The sequence below is a fragment of the Arachis stenosperma genome, chromosome 8, assembly GCF_014773155.1.
Source record: "Arachis stenosperma cultivar V10309 chromosome 8, arast.V10309.gnm1.PFL2, whole genome shotgun sequence".
In the NCBI taxonomy this organism is placed as follows: domain Eukaryota; kingdom Viridiplantae; phylum Streptophyta; class Magnoliopsida; order Fabales; family Fabaceae; genus Arachis; species Arachis stenosperma.
In genome coordinates, this window is record NC_080384.1 from 45,693,121 (window position 1) to 45,712,202 (window position 19,082).

General features: G+C 30.0%; 3 protein-coding genes across 3 annotated transcripts; 1 reads left to right on the forward strand and 2 right to left on the reverse strand.

Moving 5' to 3' along the window:
• Positions 1-3,397: 3,397 nt before the first annotated feature.
• LOC130945148 (uncharacterized) lies at positions 3,398-6,703 on the forward strand. The gene is made up of 6 exons (XM_057873842.1): positions 3,398-3,762; positions 4,701-4,773; positions 4,859-4,952; positions 5,271-5,399; positions 5,499-5,556; positions 5,932-6,703. Exons 1-6 carry the CDS (start codon positions 3,730-3,732, stop codon positions 6,409-6,411), a joined length of 867 nt encoding a protein of 288 aa, XP_057729825.1. The 5' UTR covers positions 3,398-3,729; the 3' UTR covers positions 6,412-6,703.
• Positions 6,704-12,081: 5,378 nt separating this feature from the next.
• LOC130945099 (cysteine proteinase inhibitor 6) lies at positions 12,082-14,954 on the reverse strand. The gene is made up of 4 exons (XM_057873775.1): positions 14,642-14,954; positions 13,675-13,894; positions 13,025-13,170; positions 12,082-12,449 (listed from the first exon to the last, which is right to left on the reverse strand). Exons 1-4 carry the CDS (start codon positions 14,864-14,866, stop codon positions 12,312-12,314), a joined length of 729 nt encoding a protein of 242 aa, XP_057729758.1. The 5' UTR covers positions 14,867-14,954; the 3' UTR covers positions 12,082-12,311.
• Positions 14,955-17,022: 2,068 nt separating this feature from the next.
• LOC130945071 (borneol dehydrogenase, mitochondrial-like) lies at positions 17,023-18,707 on the reverse strand. The gene is made up of 3 exons (XM_057873731.1): positions 18,606-18,707; positions 17,923-18,440; positions 17,023-17,455 (listed from the first exon to the last, which is right to left on the reverse strand). Exons 1-3 carry the CDS (start codon positions 18,641-18,643, stop codon positions 17,196-17,198), a joined length of 816 nt encoding a protein of 271 aa, XP_057729714.1. The 5' UTR covers positions 18,644-18,707; the 3' UTR covers positions 17,023-17,195.
• Positions 18,708-19,082: the final 375 nt, after the last annotated feature.

The following is a 19,082-nucleotide window of genomic DNA, read 5'->3' on the forward strand; positions in this document are numbered from 1 at the left end:
CCTGTTTCATTTAATAAAATCGGTTTTACCAGTGTGAAGTGATACAATACAACTATTTCAGCAACAGGAACTTCCAACACAAAACCAACAACATACACTAACTAACTCTCTGTTATCCACTCTAAAGGAGATATTTTGCACATACAACTCCAAAGACAAACACAACAAGAGTGAATGGATAACTAAACCACCTATTACACTTAACGTGGCTACAATTTTTCATCTGCAACTCTAACCCTGAAACTCTGTCCTCTAGCTTTGTAACTTTCCCCTCCATCCAAAAAGCTTCATCAGAAAAATGATTTTCATTTCGATAACGACCATAAGGACTCCAATCATTTCTTTGCTCCTCTTCACACAGTGAAGCATATTCATCCAACCATTGAAAATATTTGCAACGACCTTGTGCAGTCTGCACAGTAAAAATAAGAGAAAAGTCAAATTATTAATGCAGACATGCCTGCTACAGATCTTGGCATGAATAGCAACATTACTAACTGTTTCATACCTTAAAATTTGGGCATCCAAAGAATAGCCTCTTAGGGTTTGACTGTGTTGATGACATGAATAGAATTGCATGAATACCACAATTGCATTTCGGGGCAACGAATCTTTTCTTCATCCTCGCTCCAGCACTACCAACGGAGCTCACAGAAATACTCCTGCCCTCGTCGTCCGATGCATCTCTTCCAATCCCATGCTCTCTGATGTTGCTCATGGTGGTATCAGTTCCATACACGAAACAGGGAAGATAGACGACCAGATTCGTCTAATAAACAATACTGGAAGCCTCAAAACGCCATCGTTTTTGTGTTGGGGACGAAGACAGCAAGACCCCTGTCCATTTCATTTTGCCAGATAGGATTCCATCTTCCACGTCACAACCCGAGCCATCCGTGTCACACCCAAGCCTTCACACCTCAGCATTTTCCGTCGACTTTCCGCGGTGAGAGTGACAGAAGGACCGCCTTGGCAGACGGAATTCAGGGTCAGGGACCGTAATGGAACGTGTTTTTGGTTAAGGATCGTCTTGACATTTTGGTAAATGGACAGGGACCGGGTTGGTACTTTACTCTTCAAAAGTCTTGAACACTGGAACAAACTTATTTAAATGATTTTTTTAACATAATTTTTATTCTCAAAAGTATATTTACTTAAAGCAATATTTTGTAACTTTTGTTTTCAATTTTTATAATTGAAAATTGATTGCAAAATTTATTCTCTCTATTATTTTTTTTACCTCTTTCTTTTTTATGAACTACTCATTTTTATTTTATTTTATTTATCAAAAAGTGAAAGATCACACTTGATCTTCTAAAATAAAAATTTAAAATTTAAAAAATTCAAATTTTATATTTATATTTATATATTGTAACGTATTTTATGTATTTTATTATTATTTTTATTTAATTTTATAAACTTATTTGTCTTTTATTATTATAATTTATAATTATTAGATATGATCAATTATGTGTATATAACTATATATTAACAGTGACGGATCCAGAAAAATTTTGCAGTGGGGGTAAAAATATAATAAAATTTAGATAAATGGATATATTTTTTTTGGATTTTCACAATACCTAACAAGTTAAGAACTAATCCGTTAGGAATATGAATTTCATTTAAGAGTCTGCAATTAGCCAATTAGTTGCTACACATACGAGATAAAATTCGAACTCTCAACACTTGCTTAAGCGGACAACGACTAATCTGATCACTCGACCAACCCAAATTGATTTAGATATATTTAAAATTTTAAATTATAACTATCTATACATATTGATAAAGACTAAAAATATACACACAATCACTTATTATAATATTTTTAAATAATAAAAGATAATTTTACACACAATATAATATTCAAAATAATAAAAACAATAATTTATATTGGCTTTCTTTTTATTTTTAACATAATAATAGCATTTTTTTATATATGTTCTTAAAAAATTATCTTATTTTTTATTATTTCATATTTAATTGTTAAATCTATTTATTATAGTCTTTATGGTATAAATAAATTTTTTAACCAAAATAATTACTATAATCAAGACTATTTTAATAATAAATATTAATACAATATATTAATATATAAATAATATTTTTTTATCTTAAATAATTTTTTAAAAAATCACTAATAATTTAAGTTGTATTTAATTTAAAAACTAAGTTTTAATTTAATTATCAACTAATTAATTAATATAATAAAATTAATTATCACTAATTTTGAATTTATTTATGTATTTATTATTATACTAATCCAAATTTAATAATAATAATAATAATAATAATAATAATTATTATTATTATTATTATTATTATTATTATTATTATTATTATTATTATTATATGTTAAGTTTAACAAAAAAATTTAACATAAAACACAAAAAAATCATTTATATTTATTACTTTGAAGTAATATAAGAAGAGACATATATATAAGTATTAGAGTAAAGTATCGTTTTTGTCCCCAACATTTGGAGTAAGTCCTATTTGTGTCCCTAACGTTTAAAAGTGATTCAATGTTATCCTGCTGTCAATTACACATCATGAGCGCTTTAGTTTGAATTTTAAAAATCTCTTATCGAAGTTAGAATACAAATGTCTGGGATATAATCGATTATCTACTCCGAAAAATAGCTCATCAAATGTTGAAACTAATTCCTACAACATTTACATAATTCACTTTTTTAGGGACATAATTGAATCTAAACACAATAGTGGCTATAATATTAAAATCGAACACATCCAAGTGAGACCTAATTGAGAATGAATACATCCAAGTGAGAATAATTGAAAAATATAATCTGATTTGTTAGTATAATTGATAGTAGAATAACATTGAATCATTTTTATAAACGTTAAAGATACAAATAGAACGATTTAAATGTTAGGAACACAAATAGAACTTACTCCAAATATTGGAGACAAAAATAATACTTTACTTTACTCTAAGTATTAATATTTTTTTTTAAATTTTGTGGGGACAAATGCCCCCTCTTCCTTATATGTAAGTCCGTCCCTATATATATATATATTATATGTAATTTATTATAATATGTATATAATATTTAAGATAATATTTTATATAATAATATACTATAATTTAAAATTCTATAATATAAAAATTTTTAAAATAATAATATTAAAAAGTTAATTTAATTTTTACCCCTTTTAGTAATTTTATGATCATTATTATTTAAATAATATTTTTTAAATTATAATTATTTTTAAATTAAAATATTCTAACAAAAATAACGTTAAAACAAATTTAATTTTAATCAGAAATTAATTCTAATATAATCAAATTGAACTCGTCTTGCAAATCAAACACACACTTACAAATAGCATTAAATCCACTTCTCAATTGTGATGCTACTTTAGTGCTATTTCATCTGTCACCGTCGATCACCAATTTTCTTCCTCATATGTGCTCTCCATCTACTGGGTTGTTCCACAACTTGGTAACCGCACTGTAGCTTTAACAAAACCCCTCTTAGTTAGTGAGGCATCTCTTCCTTTCGTTAGAATTGAAAAATGAATCTGAGAGAGTAGCCTCCGGATCTGAAATGGGTTTCATAGATTACATCTTGTTGACGATGGCCACAATCTTTCTCTTCAAAGCTTTCGATTTCACTTTCTGGGTCTCCTTCTTATGCTTCGTTTGATCCCCAATTTCGAAACCCTAATTCTCTGCACCCCGTAAAAAACATAAAACTTGTTACCATGAGGAAGAAGCTCGATACCCGATTCCCTGCGGTGAGTAGTGATCTCTGCCTTCTGTATTTAAAGTTTTGATCTTTCCAAAGGTTTGTGCTGTTTGGATTTCTGGAAGCCCCTGAAAAAGTGGTTTCTTTTTTTTTTTCAGCTGATTTTGATTGAACACTTAAATTTCAGTTTTTTTTTTTAAAAATTATTTCTTGTGTTAATTACAGGTGGCTATATGTTAGTTCTAAGTTAGATGGGTTTCAGTGATCTTTGGCTACTGTGAATTTTTCTTTTTTCTTTTTATGTTTGGGTTTTTGGGTGGTGTAAATTTTGTTTGGTATTAAAAGTCTTTGACTTTGGAGTGGACGCTGGACCAGCATAATAAATTCTCCACCCCATTTATATCTTCTTTGTAATCCATTTCTTCTCTCTGTGCTGCTTGAATTTAAATGAAATGTAACTATAGAGATGAGTAATTTGGTTTAGGATTTAGGGTTACTGAATGTTATAAGTTTTTTCTTTTAATAAATGCAAAACAAATGCATTGAAATCATCTCAACATGTGTCGATACTCGTAAGGATACAAGATAGCTAAATCTTTTAGTTTAATATCTTTTTTAATAGTTTTATCCTTACCGTGCATATAAATTAGGCTCTAAATAGTTGCTCTTTTCTACTATTTTATTCTTATTTTGTTCCCTTCCTAATTTATAAAAAGCCAAAAGTACAAGATATCCTTGGAAAAGAGACATTCAAAGGTGTAATAATTTCAAACACTTATAGTAATTCTGTTTATAAAATAATGTTCTTGTCTTATATCAAGATGTTGATAGGAACAGAGTCTGCTCGTATGAAATTTTTACTCAGTTTTAAGTTTTGATTGTGTAATTTTTAGGATTTGTTGGATGTTCTACTTGTTTGTTAAGTATTTTGAGGAATCAAGAACATTGTAAAAACACATGGTATTTGATAGAAACATTAAATTGCAGGCTCGGATAAAGAAGATAATGCAAGCAGATGAAGATGTTGGAAAGATAGCACTTGCAGTTCCTGTTTTAGTCTGTGAGTTCCTTTCACTCACTGTCTTGTTAACTTTTTAAGCTATTGGTTTTTCTCACACTATGTTGATGACATGAATGCATTGCAGCTAAAGCTTTGGAGCTATTTTTGCAAGATCTATGTGACCGCACGTATGAAATAACTCTTCAGAGAGGAGCAAAGACCATGAACTCATTGCATTTGTAAGTCAATGACTATTAATCTATCTCCCCTTCTGTTGAGCTAGAGCTATCTCTGAATTGACAATGACCAAATGTGCTCAGCTTGTGTTTTTGGTGCTATGATTTAGAGGGTTCATCTTGTTAACCCAAAACTCTTAAGGAATTGATGGCAATAGAAAATATCTAGCATTTGTAATTTGTGTTATCTGTTTCAGATATCTTCTCTAATTTGATTGATTTATTCGTGTATTGTTATTTTTTTTTTTCCATTATGCTATTCTACTGTTTGCCTGCTTCCTTCTGAATCGAAGTCTAACAAACGGTAAATGTAAATTGCAGAAAACATTGCGTACAAAGCTACAATGTCTTTGATTTTCTGAGGGATGTTGTCAGTAGGGTTCCTGACTACGGCCATGGCCATGGCCATACAGAAGCTGGATCCGATGATCGGGTCATTTATAAAAGAAGGTTTGAAGACCAGTGTCTTTGTTCTGTTTAGTTTTCTTTTCCCTTCTGATTGATGCATACAAATAGTTACTGATTTATTTGTATAAATGATCTGTACAGGAAGGCTGCTACTGATGATTGTAACGACAGTGATGAAGAGGCTAAGAGGAGCAAAATGGTAATTTCACTTCTGCTAACATTTATATCTCTGTTTTCTTTTCCATCCTGCTCAAGATTTCCTGAGTTAGTTTCTTAAAAAATTTAAGCGCAGTTAAATATTTTAGTTCTCAAGTCGGAAACCAAGATTATGTTAATGCTTCATTTTGAATAACATAGATACACAATAGTATCTAGTTCTTCTATGGGAAAATGAACTCCCTAATATAATTCTCTCTTTTTTACAACTTTAGTTTTCAGTAAAGTTTGTGCTGCTGAAACTAAAAAAAAAAATTGAAATCTTTCAGATTACCAGAATGATATTACATCGCTATTAGAAGCCTTCTTAATCAATCTATTTTGGTGAATAATGTTTCTTTTTTCTCTTTTATTCTAGCATGAGTTGGGCCACACTGGTAGTACTGGAAGGGGAAGGGGCCGAGGTAGAGGAAGAGGCCGTGGCCGAGGAGCTAGAACTGCAGAAAGAGAGGCATATCGTCCGGAACCTGAAATTGAGCCTCGTGCTTCTATTCCGGAGAGCAGTCAACATAATAGTAGCACAACTGCGGCAATATTTGATGGTTCACAGTCTGAGGACTTACCAAAGGAGAATATCGCCGCCGTTGCTACTGAAAGCTCCGAGGCACTCCCAAATGCTGTTCCCAGTTCTGACACAAACCAAAACCTGGACAAAAACGATAGCACAGCAGCAGCAATTGGTGCCTCATTACCTGAACCTGAAAAAGAGAGCAAGCACGAGGAAATTCCGGGCTGGTCCCTTTCTGACGTGGACAAGATGGCCATCGACTCAATGCAGCTTGCGCAGCTCGGTGGTCAACTAGAAGTTGATGAAGAAGATTATGATGAGGAAGGGTAAATAAATAGTAACTACTATTTAGCATTCGGTTGTTTAGATTAGCGAAAAAACTCATGATAGCTGTAGAATAAGCACACTAGCCATCAAGAACATGCATCATGTTACTGATGGCTGAGAAAAATTTATAAATGTCGCTTATTATATGGTTTGTTTATGCTATCACATGTTCTTATGTATCTCAATGTATCATTTGTGTACTAGTAATCAAGCTTTGTTGTGCACTTTTAGGCATATACAATGTGTATCATAAAATCCATTTGGAGTGAATTCTACTCATCCAAATGTTGATGTATCTTTGTTTTCTTATTACGGTCCCAGCTAGCAATTTTGGCAAGATTGTTAGTAATCAACTAATCATTATATGAGAGTGAGGAGCAGATGATTTTATACCAACAATAGAAGTTTTAGCAAGTAAAATGAAATTTTGTTTGATAGAGTGCTTAAGTTAGACATGAACAGAGCTTATCGTGTTGAATGAAATTTAGGGTTAATGATTAAATTAGTTTTTGAAAATTAAGTAGGCTAAAATTTTCAGACTATAACTTGTCATATTGGACACATGGTTAAACGACGTCGTTTTGTTTTTGTGCTTAAACAAGGCAAAAAAAGGAGAGGAGACGAAGAAGAGTTTATATGTGCAAATCTCTTTTTGTTCTCCAAAACGATCTCATTTTTGTCTTGTTAATGTGCCTAAACAGGACGTCATTTAACTCTGTGTATAGCGTGATAAGACAGAGCTAGCTTAATATTTCGTTTGCTTACTCAATGCTGAAAAGGGCGTGATAAGACAGAGCTAGCTTAATATTTCGTTTGCTTACTCAATGCTGAAAAGGGTCCAGGGACTAGGGGTGTTTGTGGTGCGGTTTAGATCGGTTTTAAGTCAAAAACTCATCTGATCCGAACACTAATTTTACTTGCAGTGCAGTTTGGATTTGATGACTTTTTAAAAAAAAATCCAATCCGATATAATTTCAAACGGTTTAGATTGGATTGGATTTCTGGTTTTGTAAATTAAAAAACTTAAATACATATAACAAGTCTCAATATCAAATTTTAAATAATCAACAATGACATAACAAGTCTCAACAATATCTTAAAAAACCAACAATAACATAAGGAGCCAAACTTATTGTTCACATGGAACCAAATAAGTATCACATGTTTATTACCACAAATATGCATGTAATTTGGCCAAGTAAAGAACTTTCTTTAGGTCAATCTATACTAGCATAAACTATGCACAGATAAATTCGTTTAGTGTGACTTACCAAATATTCTCAACAAAATCCTGTCAAATAATCAGCCTATTTTTGGATTGACTCGTTGTTCACATGAAAATCTGAAAAATATACCTATTTATTACCGCATATCTCTTCTATCAATTGGTCGATAGATTGCATAATTAAATAGAAAATAGACACAAAGTTCAATGTTTATTATTTGGCCAAACAATAAAATTTCTTTGGACTAATTATTGTACGCATAAATAATAAGCATTGAGTTAAATTTAACTAGTTATCCAAGCATATATTTATCATCAATATTGTATTAGTTCGGTCAAATATAGACCTTTCTTTGGGTTGACCAATATTCGCATGAATTATATATCACTATATTCCTAATGTTCTAAAATAAATCAATTTTCACACCAGAAACTACTTTAGTAGCATAATGTTCAACTAAGTTATTCTAAAACTAAATTTTATAAAATAGATAAGTACAATAATTTAAATTGTTACTTATGTTCTTAAGTAACATTGTAACAAATCCAAAACATTTACATAGCACAAAAATTAATAAATAAACAATAAGCCACAATATATAAGAATCACATAATATCAAGTGTCTTTGTTAATCAATTGTTCATTTCTTTGTTTAACACAAAATTGAATCCACCACAAAAATTATTCAAATAACAAAGATAAGCAAATCCCTTGTATAATAAAATTTTCATGCTATCTCCCTAATAAAAAATCACATTAAATTTTTGTTAAAAAATTAAACCCAAATAAGAGAAAAGAATAAATGATTTTTTTTTTCGCCAAAAAATAAATTCACAGTAAATTTGTAAAGCAAAAATAAAAAATCAAAGATGCATTATTAATAATAGCACACAGAAGATCACCGCACAAAACGCTAAAAAAAGATAAAATCGTTTTAATCAAAAAAACTATTCAATAATTAAATTAATCTTTTTGACGATTCAAGTATGAAAGGCTCTGATGCCACTTGTTAAAATGATTAGAATTTCTTAACCCTAAGAGCGCGAAAGTGTATCTGAATTCATGAGTATAATTGAAAGAGTTTGGTTTTTTGATCTTCAGCCACAATTTTCTGTATTTCTAATAGGGTTGAATTGCAACTCCTCTTATGGAAAAAGAGTTATAAATGCGATTTCGATGTATTGGGGACTAAAATCTTAAAGTCACCATTTATATTTGAATGAGGCACTCATTAATCTCTAAAGTTCGAATAAAATAGTAATAATGACTTATTTAATTTTGCATTTATGACAATAAATAAAATCACTGTTATATAAGTGTGAAATAACTTAATTTTGTGATTATGAATAGATTAGGAAATTAATAGTGATTTTTTATATCCCTTATTTTTTGAGATATTAATAAAAATTTGGTGTAACGCTTAGTTTTTAGATTTCAAAATATTTTTTAAAATTATGGGATAGAACAAAATCTAATAACAATCTTATACCAAAGTTTGTTCTATATTCAAAAAAATTAACCAGCTTTTTTTTCACATATTTTGTTGGTCTTACATTTTCATTAAAAAGAAAATTTGGAATCGCATCTATGGCATGTACTACATTTTCATTTTCAATCAATAAAAATTATATTCAGATAAGAAAAATAAAATCTTCCTATAGGGAAATAATATTACCTTTTGATTAAAAAAAAAAAAAGCCTTTTTCCTTTTCTTGTTTTATGTCTTGATTTTAAAAGAAAGCTAAAAAGAAAAAATTAAGAGCATGTTTGTGTTGAAAGATGTAATGCTTGTTTCGGTATCACTAAATGGTTAAAAAATACTTTTTTAATGAAAAAAATATTTTATTTAAATTTTTTTAGTAAATTTAGTAAAATTTTAATAATAAAAATAAAAATATTAAAATATTTTTTTATTATTGTATTCAAACATAATATTAAATAAAAAATATTTTTACATAAAATATTTAAGCATAAAATTATTTTTATTTTTTTAAAAGATAATAAATTTTTGAGTAAAGTATTGTTTTTGTTCCCAACGTTTGGGGTAAATCTTAAAATTGTTTACGTCCCTAACGTTTTAAAATTGACTCAATGTTGTCCTGCCGTTAGGGATCCGTTAATAAAATTAACGGCCGGACAAAATTGAGACGATTTTGAAACGTTAGGGACATAAATAGGACTAAAACGTTGGGACAAAACGATACATAGAAATAAATTTTAATTTTATTCTTCAATAGTATCAATTTGTTACTGTACATAGTATTCAATTATTTTAATCATATTACATTTAATCACCTTTTTCATTTTAAATAAATTTATTTTTTTAATTTACACTTAAAGTAATGTATTTTTTATAAATAAATAAATTTTACACTTTTATTCTAAATAAATAATGTAATGTGATTAGAATGAAAGTGTAAAACTATAAAAAAAATATAAGTAATGTGATTAAGTAATGAAAGTAAAATTACATTATTTATTTAGAATGAAAGTATAAAATTTATTATTTATAAAAAATTATATTACTTTAAGCATAAAATTATAAAAAAATTAATTTATTTAGAATGAAATAAGTTATTAAGTGTAATATAATTAAAATAATTGAATCTATGTATAATAAAAATTATATTATTGAAGAATAAAATTAAAATTTATTTCTATATATCGTTTTTGTCCCTAATATTTTAGTCCTATTTACGTCCCTAACGTTTCAAAATCATCTCAATTTTGTCCCGCCGTTAATTTTATTAACGGATCCCTAATGGCAGGACAACATTGAGTCAATTTTAAAACGTTAGGGACGTAAATAAGACGATTGAAACGTTAGGAACAATTTTAAAATTTACCCCAAAGGACAAAAATAATACTTTACTCTAAATTTTTTTATAAAAATTCACCCAACCAAGTTTGTAGAGCTTTTTAACACGATGGAGGAAAACATCACCAATATGTAGGTGACATCTGCAGGGCCAAAGCAAAGCGGTAGCCAAGATGGCCAAAGATGACTCTCCAATAAAATTTTTACTCGTGGCAGCTTTGGAAAGCAAAAACCAAAAAATGTTGACTGTGTCAAGGATGGTGAATTTTTAATGAAGGCTAGATAAATATTTTGCGTATGTAATACAAATTAATTAATAAACTAATCATGGATGTTGGAATATTCAGGCCCTAAAACATGTCCGAACCGGTAGAACCTCCAGTCCCGACCCAATCCGGCAGAAACTGTAAGATGACGCCTTTCCTTCGTTGTGCTATGAAGAAGACTACTCCTCGAGCGCCTTAGCTTCCAGCGTCCTCCCCTATCGTCATCAACCGTTGATATCTGTCGTTGCTAATTTGTTGTGAGACGAGGTTTCTCGAAGAGGACTTAACGACGCTGCTGAGATTCTCTCTTAGATGCAACCTTGAAGACATCGCTGTTGTTGATGGCTGAAAGCCTAGTAACCATGACCGCCCTTACTCAAGGTTAATGTTCGGACTAGTTTTTTGACCGAAATTGCTGACGATAATTTTGTCCCTGACTGTAATTTTTTTTTTTAGTATGGAGTTAAATGCAATTCATTTTAAAATTCAGACTAATTCAGGCAACTATTTTCTTTCTTAGTTTCTTTGTGTGGGTTTCAGTCCATCTACACTAAAACCCACATTACACAGTGTTTTTGATCCACAAAATTTAAAAAAGTGTTACTAAAATATTACTAAAAAATGTTAGTTTTTTAAAATGTTACTAAAAAATATTACTAAAATATTAGTATAATTATATTATGATGATTATAGTATTTCAAAAAATTGTTACTAAAATAAAAAAAATCATAACTCTAATTTTAACCACTTACATAATTATTATATCGACCTACATAATTATTATATCGACCGTAACATAGTTAAATCCACCATATATATATATATATATGACCACCAAATTAATTACTAAAAGAAGAGTCTTAGAAGACCAGTAAAATTTATAATGTTTAACTATTAATTAACCATCATCAATATTTTTATTTTTAATGGTATAAAATAATATTTAATAATATAAAATTATTTATTTTCTTTTTTAATAGTTAAATACTAGCCAATTTTCAACAAAAATGCTAACCCCTAGAATTTCTTACTAAAATATGAAATATCTCACCGTTAGAGTATGTTTTTCAGTTTTTGTATCTTATCGTCCATTGAGGGTCCACACAAACACGTTATCATTTATCAAGGACCATCCATCTCGAAACACAAATAACATAGGCTAATGCAAAATCTTTATCATTAATTTCCACATGAATTTTTTCTAATACCCTAAAAGCATTATAGGAGATTGACTATAAAATAAAATTTAAAACCTGTAATTAGTTCAATGCATTTAAATTCATTAAATGTCGGTATTACATAAAAACACTCGTATCCTTATCGCAATGATTCGAAAAAATCATTTTAGATTAACAGCGTAAGAAACATCCATAATCAACAATTTATACTATAAATCATGTGATATTTTTCTCATCTCTCGAAGCCAACATACAAAGAGATAAAACATAAATACGGATACATAATTAGGTAAGGCATCACAATAGCAAATATCCGATGAAGTATCAAAGTGTATCGAGCCATACAAAGATCCTATATTAGCATTAGAAGGCGCAAAGTTAAGGGATCATGACCCCTATAGTTTTCTCATTAGAATTAGGAATGATCTTGTTCCATCTGATTCAGATTGAATCGACCTTCATTATTTTTATGCACTTCCACTTTGAACTTCTCTTCCTTTTCTCCCCGCTTCACTTTCAGCAGCAAATTAAACTTTGCCAAATCATCAATGACCTGTACAAGAGACACAAACCTCAAACCTAATTGAACACAAATACAAATAACATAACATCTGTCTTGGGGCAAATTTGTCCAATGTGCTAACCACCCAAAAACTTGGGACTTGGGAGTAGGGACAGTGGAGAAGAAGACACACATTACTTCTCTATTTTTGTCACTGTTCTGTCTATATTTTCAATTTCGAAATACTTGCCAAACAGTCTTTCAATATCTTGAGAGACTTGCAGGGTTTGAGCCTTGAGACATCATTTTATTACATGGTTATACATGGTTTGTATAACCTGCACATTCTTGAGAAGTTCGTTGATGTTGAAGCATTCAAAAGGAACATTTCTTTTTTGCATATCCAAATACAGAGTAATTTATGCATACAAATGTTTAAAAAAGTTATTAACCTATTGCAATAGCATCAACCAAGTGTTCAAACTTGGATTATATTTTGCCTCTTATCACAACCATTCACAAGTTAAATTGCAAGAGAAACACAAAGAAAGATGCAAGAAGATTGTGAGAAATCAATGGTCGAGTATTAGCTTTAAAGAAACAGAACAAGGCAATGAGGCACTGACCTCAGCTTTTGCATCAACCACCTCATGAAGCTGATAAGGCACCAATGAATTGGACCTCTGCTGGATGGTCTTTATAGCATGGTTTGCAGCATCTTGAACTTGAGGATCATTTGTTGGCACAGTTTGTAATCCTGGTTTGTGACCATCTGATAACAAAACTGATCAGCAACAAACTCGTGTACAAATACTTCATTTTTACTCATATGCGTACCATGTGTATTTGCATAAAATAAAGGGGTTAATATACATAACTTCCTACTATAATAAGCAAGACCATCCGATTCACTCAAAATCATTGTCAAACTTTTTACTCCTTGTTAAATATAGGATAAGGACTTCTCAAATTCATATCTCTAACATCAATTGCATACCTTTATAACACTATTTTTTTTCAAGAATAACAAAATCAATGGCGTCATGTTCATTCTCAATACAAGAGGGTCCAAATCCTTTAAAATACAGAAATGATTATTCATTTATAATCCATGTTTCTCAAGACAAAGCCGGTTTGATAACAATGGCTGGGAGTGCCATCTAATCCAGGGCATAAAAATCAGAGACCAAATTTGAAAAATGCAAAACATTTAGGAAAATGTGAGGTTAGCACTAATCATGATATTGAAAGCAATCAGTTTAGGAAAATGCCATACCTTTCTTGACACCAAGATCTGCAGCAGTAATTGATGGCGATGCACCAGCATGCTTGAACTCTTGGAGTTCTTTAAAGTTCATCCAGGGCTTCACCCATACCTTGGCTTCGTAGATCTTTTTCTCGCCGGCTTCAATAGCCTCAATAGTAAGATGATGCATAGTGCCAGCAACAACCTGCTCCTGTGCCTTCAACACCCTCCCAAACTCCAGAAGTGCATTCTTCAAAACAAAAAGCACTCAACACAAGGCAATACTTCTCATCCACATAATCAACACAACATTGTGTACAATTCAGACCATTCCTTAATCATGTAGTGAATTTCTAATTAAACACCATATATAATGCAAGCTGATTCTTGTCTTTCACAACAGCCCCAACTCAAAAAATTAACTATTGCTTACTATACTACAGGGGCTGAAATTTAGTAGCTACAAATACACAGACATAAATGTGGTGTTCAAAATTGGAGACAGATGCACAAAACAGTATGTCCCAAGACACAATTTCTGTGTTTTCTAAAGTAGATTAGGCATACCAATTCAACGGGTTATGCCACTCATTCTGGTCCACATAGTCCCTCTAAACACATGAATCAAGTTACTCATATCTAGTCTCTCAGGAAACTAAGTTGGTTTACCATTTTGTATGTATAGAACTATTTTGATTCATTAGAAATTACGGGAACCAAAATTATTCTCACTTGTCATGACTATTTACCAACATAAAAAATTATTTCTTTCGCGTAATCCCTTAAAAATAGAAACGCAAATAAAAACAAAGGATATGAACTTAAAATAATAATACTAAAAAATAAATAAATAAACCTAACGAAGTATGGACTGCACTTAAATTCCAACACAAACTCCGTCAAAATTTTCATTTCAATTAACTCATTCTCGCATTAAGAAATGAAAAATATTACAACAGAAAAAGGGAGAAAATCAGAAAATGGAGGAAGAAGGAACCTGTTTCTTGTTGTGCTCGTCAACAGCGAAACGAGCAAGGGCTTCGGTGTCTAGGCTGTTCTCAGATCCTTGGGAATCGCGCAAGCCTCCGAGCGTAGCCATTGGCGCGTGATCGTACTCTGAACAGTCTCCAAAAGAAGATCGAAACGAGAAGAGAAAGAAGAAGGAGAAGAAGACGAAGACGGTGCGAAGTGATAGGATTGAAGAAGATGAAGTTGTTCTCATTCGGCTTCTTTCCTTAATTACTACGCCAACTTTGGAATTGGAATAATAAAGAGGAACGGTTTTTTGTTTGCTTTGGAAAGTAGACTACACTGAACACTCTCTGTCTTCTTTATGGGAAGGTGGCTTTGGATTTGGGTCGGTGGTGTGTAAGCTTCCCGTATAGGCCACGTGGCATTCACGTTCCATACGCGTCAAGTTTTAAGAATTTAAAAAAAATTAAAAAATCATCAAAATTTATTATTAATTTATTATTAATAATTAAATATAAGATAAAATATATTGTTATATTATCAGATTACCAAAATTTGATTAAAAAAATTAAATTAATAATTAAATAATAATAATAAATAATAAATTATGATGACCGTAATATTTTTTTTCAATCTAAAAACATGCTCCCAAGAGGCCAAAATCCACCAAATGGTGAGTAATGCTGCCAAAATTAGGATTCTCATAATCCTTGTACTTTCTCAAAAAAAATTTTTAAATTTTAAGGATGGGTTTCTCAGAGTTTGAAAGTTTCATTTTTACTTTTTGGTTTGATCCCAGTAAAGTGTAAACCCAGGTCTTTGAAATACAGAAGGCCCATAATCACCAAAAGCTCATAACTATATTGTTATCGTTGCTGAAGCCTGGTTTCTTTTTGTACTGCGGGCATGGATGCTTTAACTTTGGCTGATTGGTAAGTGTGGAAAGTTATTCGGCTCACCAGTGAGCTCTTTAAATATAGACCATTTGATATATATGTATATTCAGACTAACAACATATCATTAGTTACTCTCTTTTTTTTTTTTTTGCAGTCTTTGTCAAAAATACAACTTAAACAATTGTAATTTTATTAGGCCTAAAATATTAAAGAAAATAAAAAAATATTAGAATAAATAACAATCAATGCTTATTCACTATCTACAACCTTACTTACTAGCACTACAACCTTCCAATTTTTTTAACGGGTCCTTAGAATCCTATTTTCATTTCTTTTATTTTATTTTCTTTTTTCATTTGGTAGATCTTTTTCTTTTTCTTGTTCTCTTTTTCCCTTTTATTTTCATTTTTAGATCCATTATAAATCATGATGTAAGGATTTTTGGTCTAAAAATTAAAATAAAATAAAATATTATTATTATTATTATTAACCACACAGAATATGGGATCTTATATATTATAGTAATATAAATACGGTATTCGAAAGTAATTAGTATTTTACTTATTTGATTTTGTGTGTAGAGGTGAAAAAAGGTTAGGTGGCCTACTAAAATTCTGCCAGTTTAGTCTGTATTTAATCAGATTTAGTTTGATCGATTATAAAATAGGTACAAATTTTTTTTAAAGTCTTAATATGTTAATAGGTTATGTCTAAATTTACTAATTATTCTTATCAGTTAGGTCTGTCTCAATCTGTTAATACATAATTAAATATATAAATAATTTTTTATTATTAATAAAATTATGAGATATTTTAAATTTATTATATATTATTATAAATATTTTTGTATATTTTAAATATTTTAAAAATTTAAAAAATTGTATAAATATTAAATACGATGTATTACATATAAATATTTTTATTAAAAAATAATTTTTTTAAATAATATTTTTATTTTTATAAAAAAATTATCAAACCTTTTAACAAATTTTAAGTCTTTTAACAAATTTTAAGTCAAGCTAAATTAAATAATATGTCAGAGTTAGTATTTTTAAAAAAAAATTTAGTAAGTTACTGATCAAACTTAGACTAATTATTTATATGATAAATTAGACCTATTAAAAATAAAATCTAATCTAACCGGATTTATTTCTATTATATTTATGTGTCATTGAACAAATGATATTAAAATATAAGTAATACTAAAAAGATAAAAAAAATATATATTTATTAATTATTATAATAATTAATAAATATTAAATAAGACAAATTATAATTATTTTTAATTAATTTTCTTTTGATACCAAAACTTATTTATAATTGACAAATAATATGCATATGCGGACATAGCAGAAGAAAGATATAATAAAAAGAAGTGACAGCTGGGCATCTTAATCTCCACCCTGCATGTCTGTAAAAATATCTAATTGATCTTTATTTATAAATAATTTTGGAAAAGTATAAGTGACAGTAATTTTTGTATTTTTTAATTAATACTTAACCATAAAATTAAAAATAAGTGATGTAATCTCACATCATTAAAAATATTATTAATAATTAATTAATAGTTACAGAACACTAAAATTACTGTCCCTAACATTCTTCAATAATTTTTATTCAATTCCATGCATCCTTAATGGGCATCTTAAGATGGAGCACATATTAAAAAACTTGACAAAATTCTAGGGAGATTGATCATAGATACAAAAGCCAGCGTTTAGAACAGTGAAACCTCCATCTACCACAAGATTATGACCGCTAACAAACTTGGAGGCGTCACTTCCCAAATAGAGTGCAGCTTCAGCCACATCATGCGGCATCAGATTGGTACCTTTGAGGTTGTTATAAACTTCAAGATCTCCCTTATCATCAAACTTGAAGAAGTCCCTCGCCAAAGGAGTGCTGGCAACTATGTACGGTGACACGCAATTCACTCTTATACCTGTTGTATTATCATTGAGCCAACCGGCCGGCACAAGTAGTATTAGGATATGAAATTACTAGAAATTCTTAAGCGTTGTGAAAAATTAATTATAATATAAGTTAATTTAAAATTAATTTTTTTATTTTTAATTTTAAAATTTTAAAAATTAAAATAGTAAAAAAAAATTTATAACGAATCCGTTTTTTATTTAGTTAATTATACTTCTAATTGATTTCTTAATAAAATTCGTTAAATATATTAAATTATTTAATAATTTTTATTATTATCTTTAAATAAAAATAAATGTATGTTATATTGTTTTATATTAAATATAAATTTATTAAAATTTAAATTATTCAATTTAACATTTCTTAAGACCAATTTAAGTATTTCCCACTACTTTTACAACACACAAGAATTTTTCATAAAATTACATAGTTTAAAGGATAGCTTATATAACATATGTTTCAGATACAGTAAAATACCTAATGGTCCAAACTCAACTGCAGTGCTCTTGGTGAAGCCCACAACAGCATGCTTTGAGCTTGTGTAAGCATGTGACGCAACTCCACCTGAGATACCACAAATGCTGGCAGTGTTGATTATGCTTCCGCTTCTGGCCGGGATCATGACCCTTGCAGCGTGTTTGGTCCCGAGAAAGGGACCAATCACGTTGACACTGAGCACTTGTTCGAACTCGTGTTTCTGGTTTTCCAGGATGTTGGTCTTGTTGACGCCGGTTATGCCGGCGTTGTTGAACATGACGTCTAGTTTGCCGTACTTGGAAACCGCCGTGTTCACGGCGTTTTCAATGTGTTGTTCGTTCGTCACGTCGCAATGGACATAAGACGATTCGTTTTCCAATTCTTTGCAAACAGAGTGTCCCAAATCGTCTTGGATATCGGCGATCACCACTTTAGCTCCGTTCTTGGCGAAGAGCCTTGCCGTGGCTTCGCCGATTCCGCTGGCTCCGCCGGTGATCAGGGCCACCTTCCCCTCAAGCCTGTTAATAAATTAATCATTTCAACACAGATACGTGCCATTTCAGATGTGCTGAATAATATACATATTAATTAGCTAGCTATGGACACCCCATTTATTAATTTATTAAAATAAAAAATCATCAGTGAAAGAGGTTAAGTCAATTGGAAGTTGGAACGTTAATTACCTTCTCATGGCAGATGAGACCAAAGAGGGAGTAGCCATCGTTTCTGGATGGCAAACTTGCAAAGGATAGGGTATGTTAATATGTTATTATTTACTCGTAAAGTGGCTCTTCAACTTGCGAATAGCTCACAAAAGCAGAGTGCACTACATATATGAAGAAGTTTCTGTAGGCACGATGATTATACAAATATTTTTAAAACTAAAATAATATTTTCTTAATAATTTTTATCATTTTTTAAATTATAAAATATTATAACATAATAAAAAATATTTAATAATATTTTTTAAAGTATGGCAACTACTATGATATAGATATCCTAGTGTGTGTGTGTGTATATATATATATAATAAAAATAAATTATACATATGTACACCCCAGCTGTATCAGATCAATGTGATTTGAAACTCTCTGCCGATGAGCAGAACATTTTGTTTCTATAATTAAAAAACTAATTATATGTCATATATTAAAATTAAG

What these genes read in the sequence shown, in the direction of transcription:
- LOC130945099 (XM_057873775.1), bottom strand. Translation starts at nt 14,866, where the DNA reads ATGAGAACAACTTCATCTTCTTCAATCCTATCACTTCGCACCGTCTTC. An exon ending in AGATCTTGGTGTCAAGAAAG is followed by an intron (nt 13,171 to 13,674) that starts GTATGGCATTTT and finishes TTTTGTTATCAG; the next exon opens with ATGGTCACAAACCAGGATTA. An exon ending in TGGTTGATGCAAAAGCTGAG is followed by an intron (nt 12,450 to 13,024) that starts GTCAGTGCCTCA and finishes TCTCTTGTACAG; the next exon opens with GTCATTGATGATTTGGCAAA.
- LOC130945148 (XM_057873842.1), top strand. Translation starts at nt 3,730, where the DNA reads ATGAGGAAGAAGCTCGATACCCGATTCCCTGCG. An exon ending in ACCATGAACTCATTGCATTT is followed by an intron (nt 4,953 to 5,270) that starts GTAAGTCAATGA and finishes TGTAAATTGCAG; the next exon opens with AAAACATTGCGTACAAAGCT. An exon ending in AGGCTAAGAGGAGCAAAATG is followed by an intron (nt 5,557 to 5,931) that starts GTAATTTCACTT and finishes CTTTTATTCTAG; the next exon opens with CATGAGTTGGGCCACACTGG.
- LOC130945071 (XM_057873731.1), bottom strand. Translation starts at nt 18,643, where the DNA reads ATGGCTACTCCCTCTTTGGTCTCATCTGCCATGAGAAG. An exon ending in GTCTCATCTGCCATGAGAAG is followed by an intron (nt 18,441 to 18,605) that starts GTAATTAACGTT and finishes ATTTATTAACAG; the next exon opens with GCTTGAGGGGAAGGTGGCCC. An exon ending in AGTTGAGTTTGGACCATTAG is followed by an intron (nt 17,456 to 17,922) that starts GTATTTTACTGT and finishes ATAATACAACAG; the next exon opens with GTATAAGAGTGAATTGCGTG.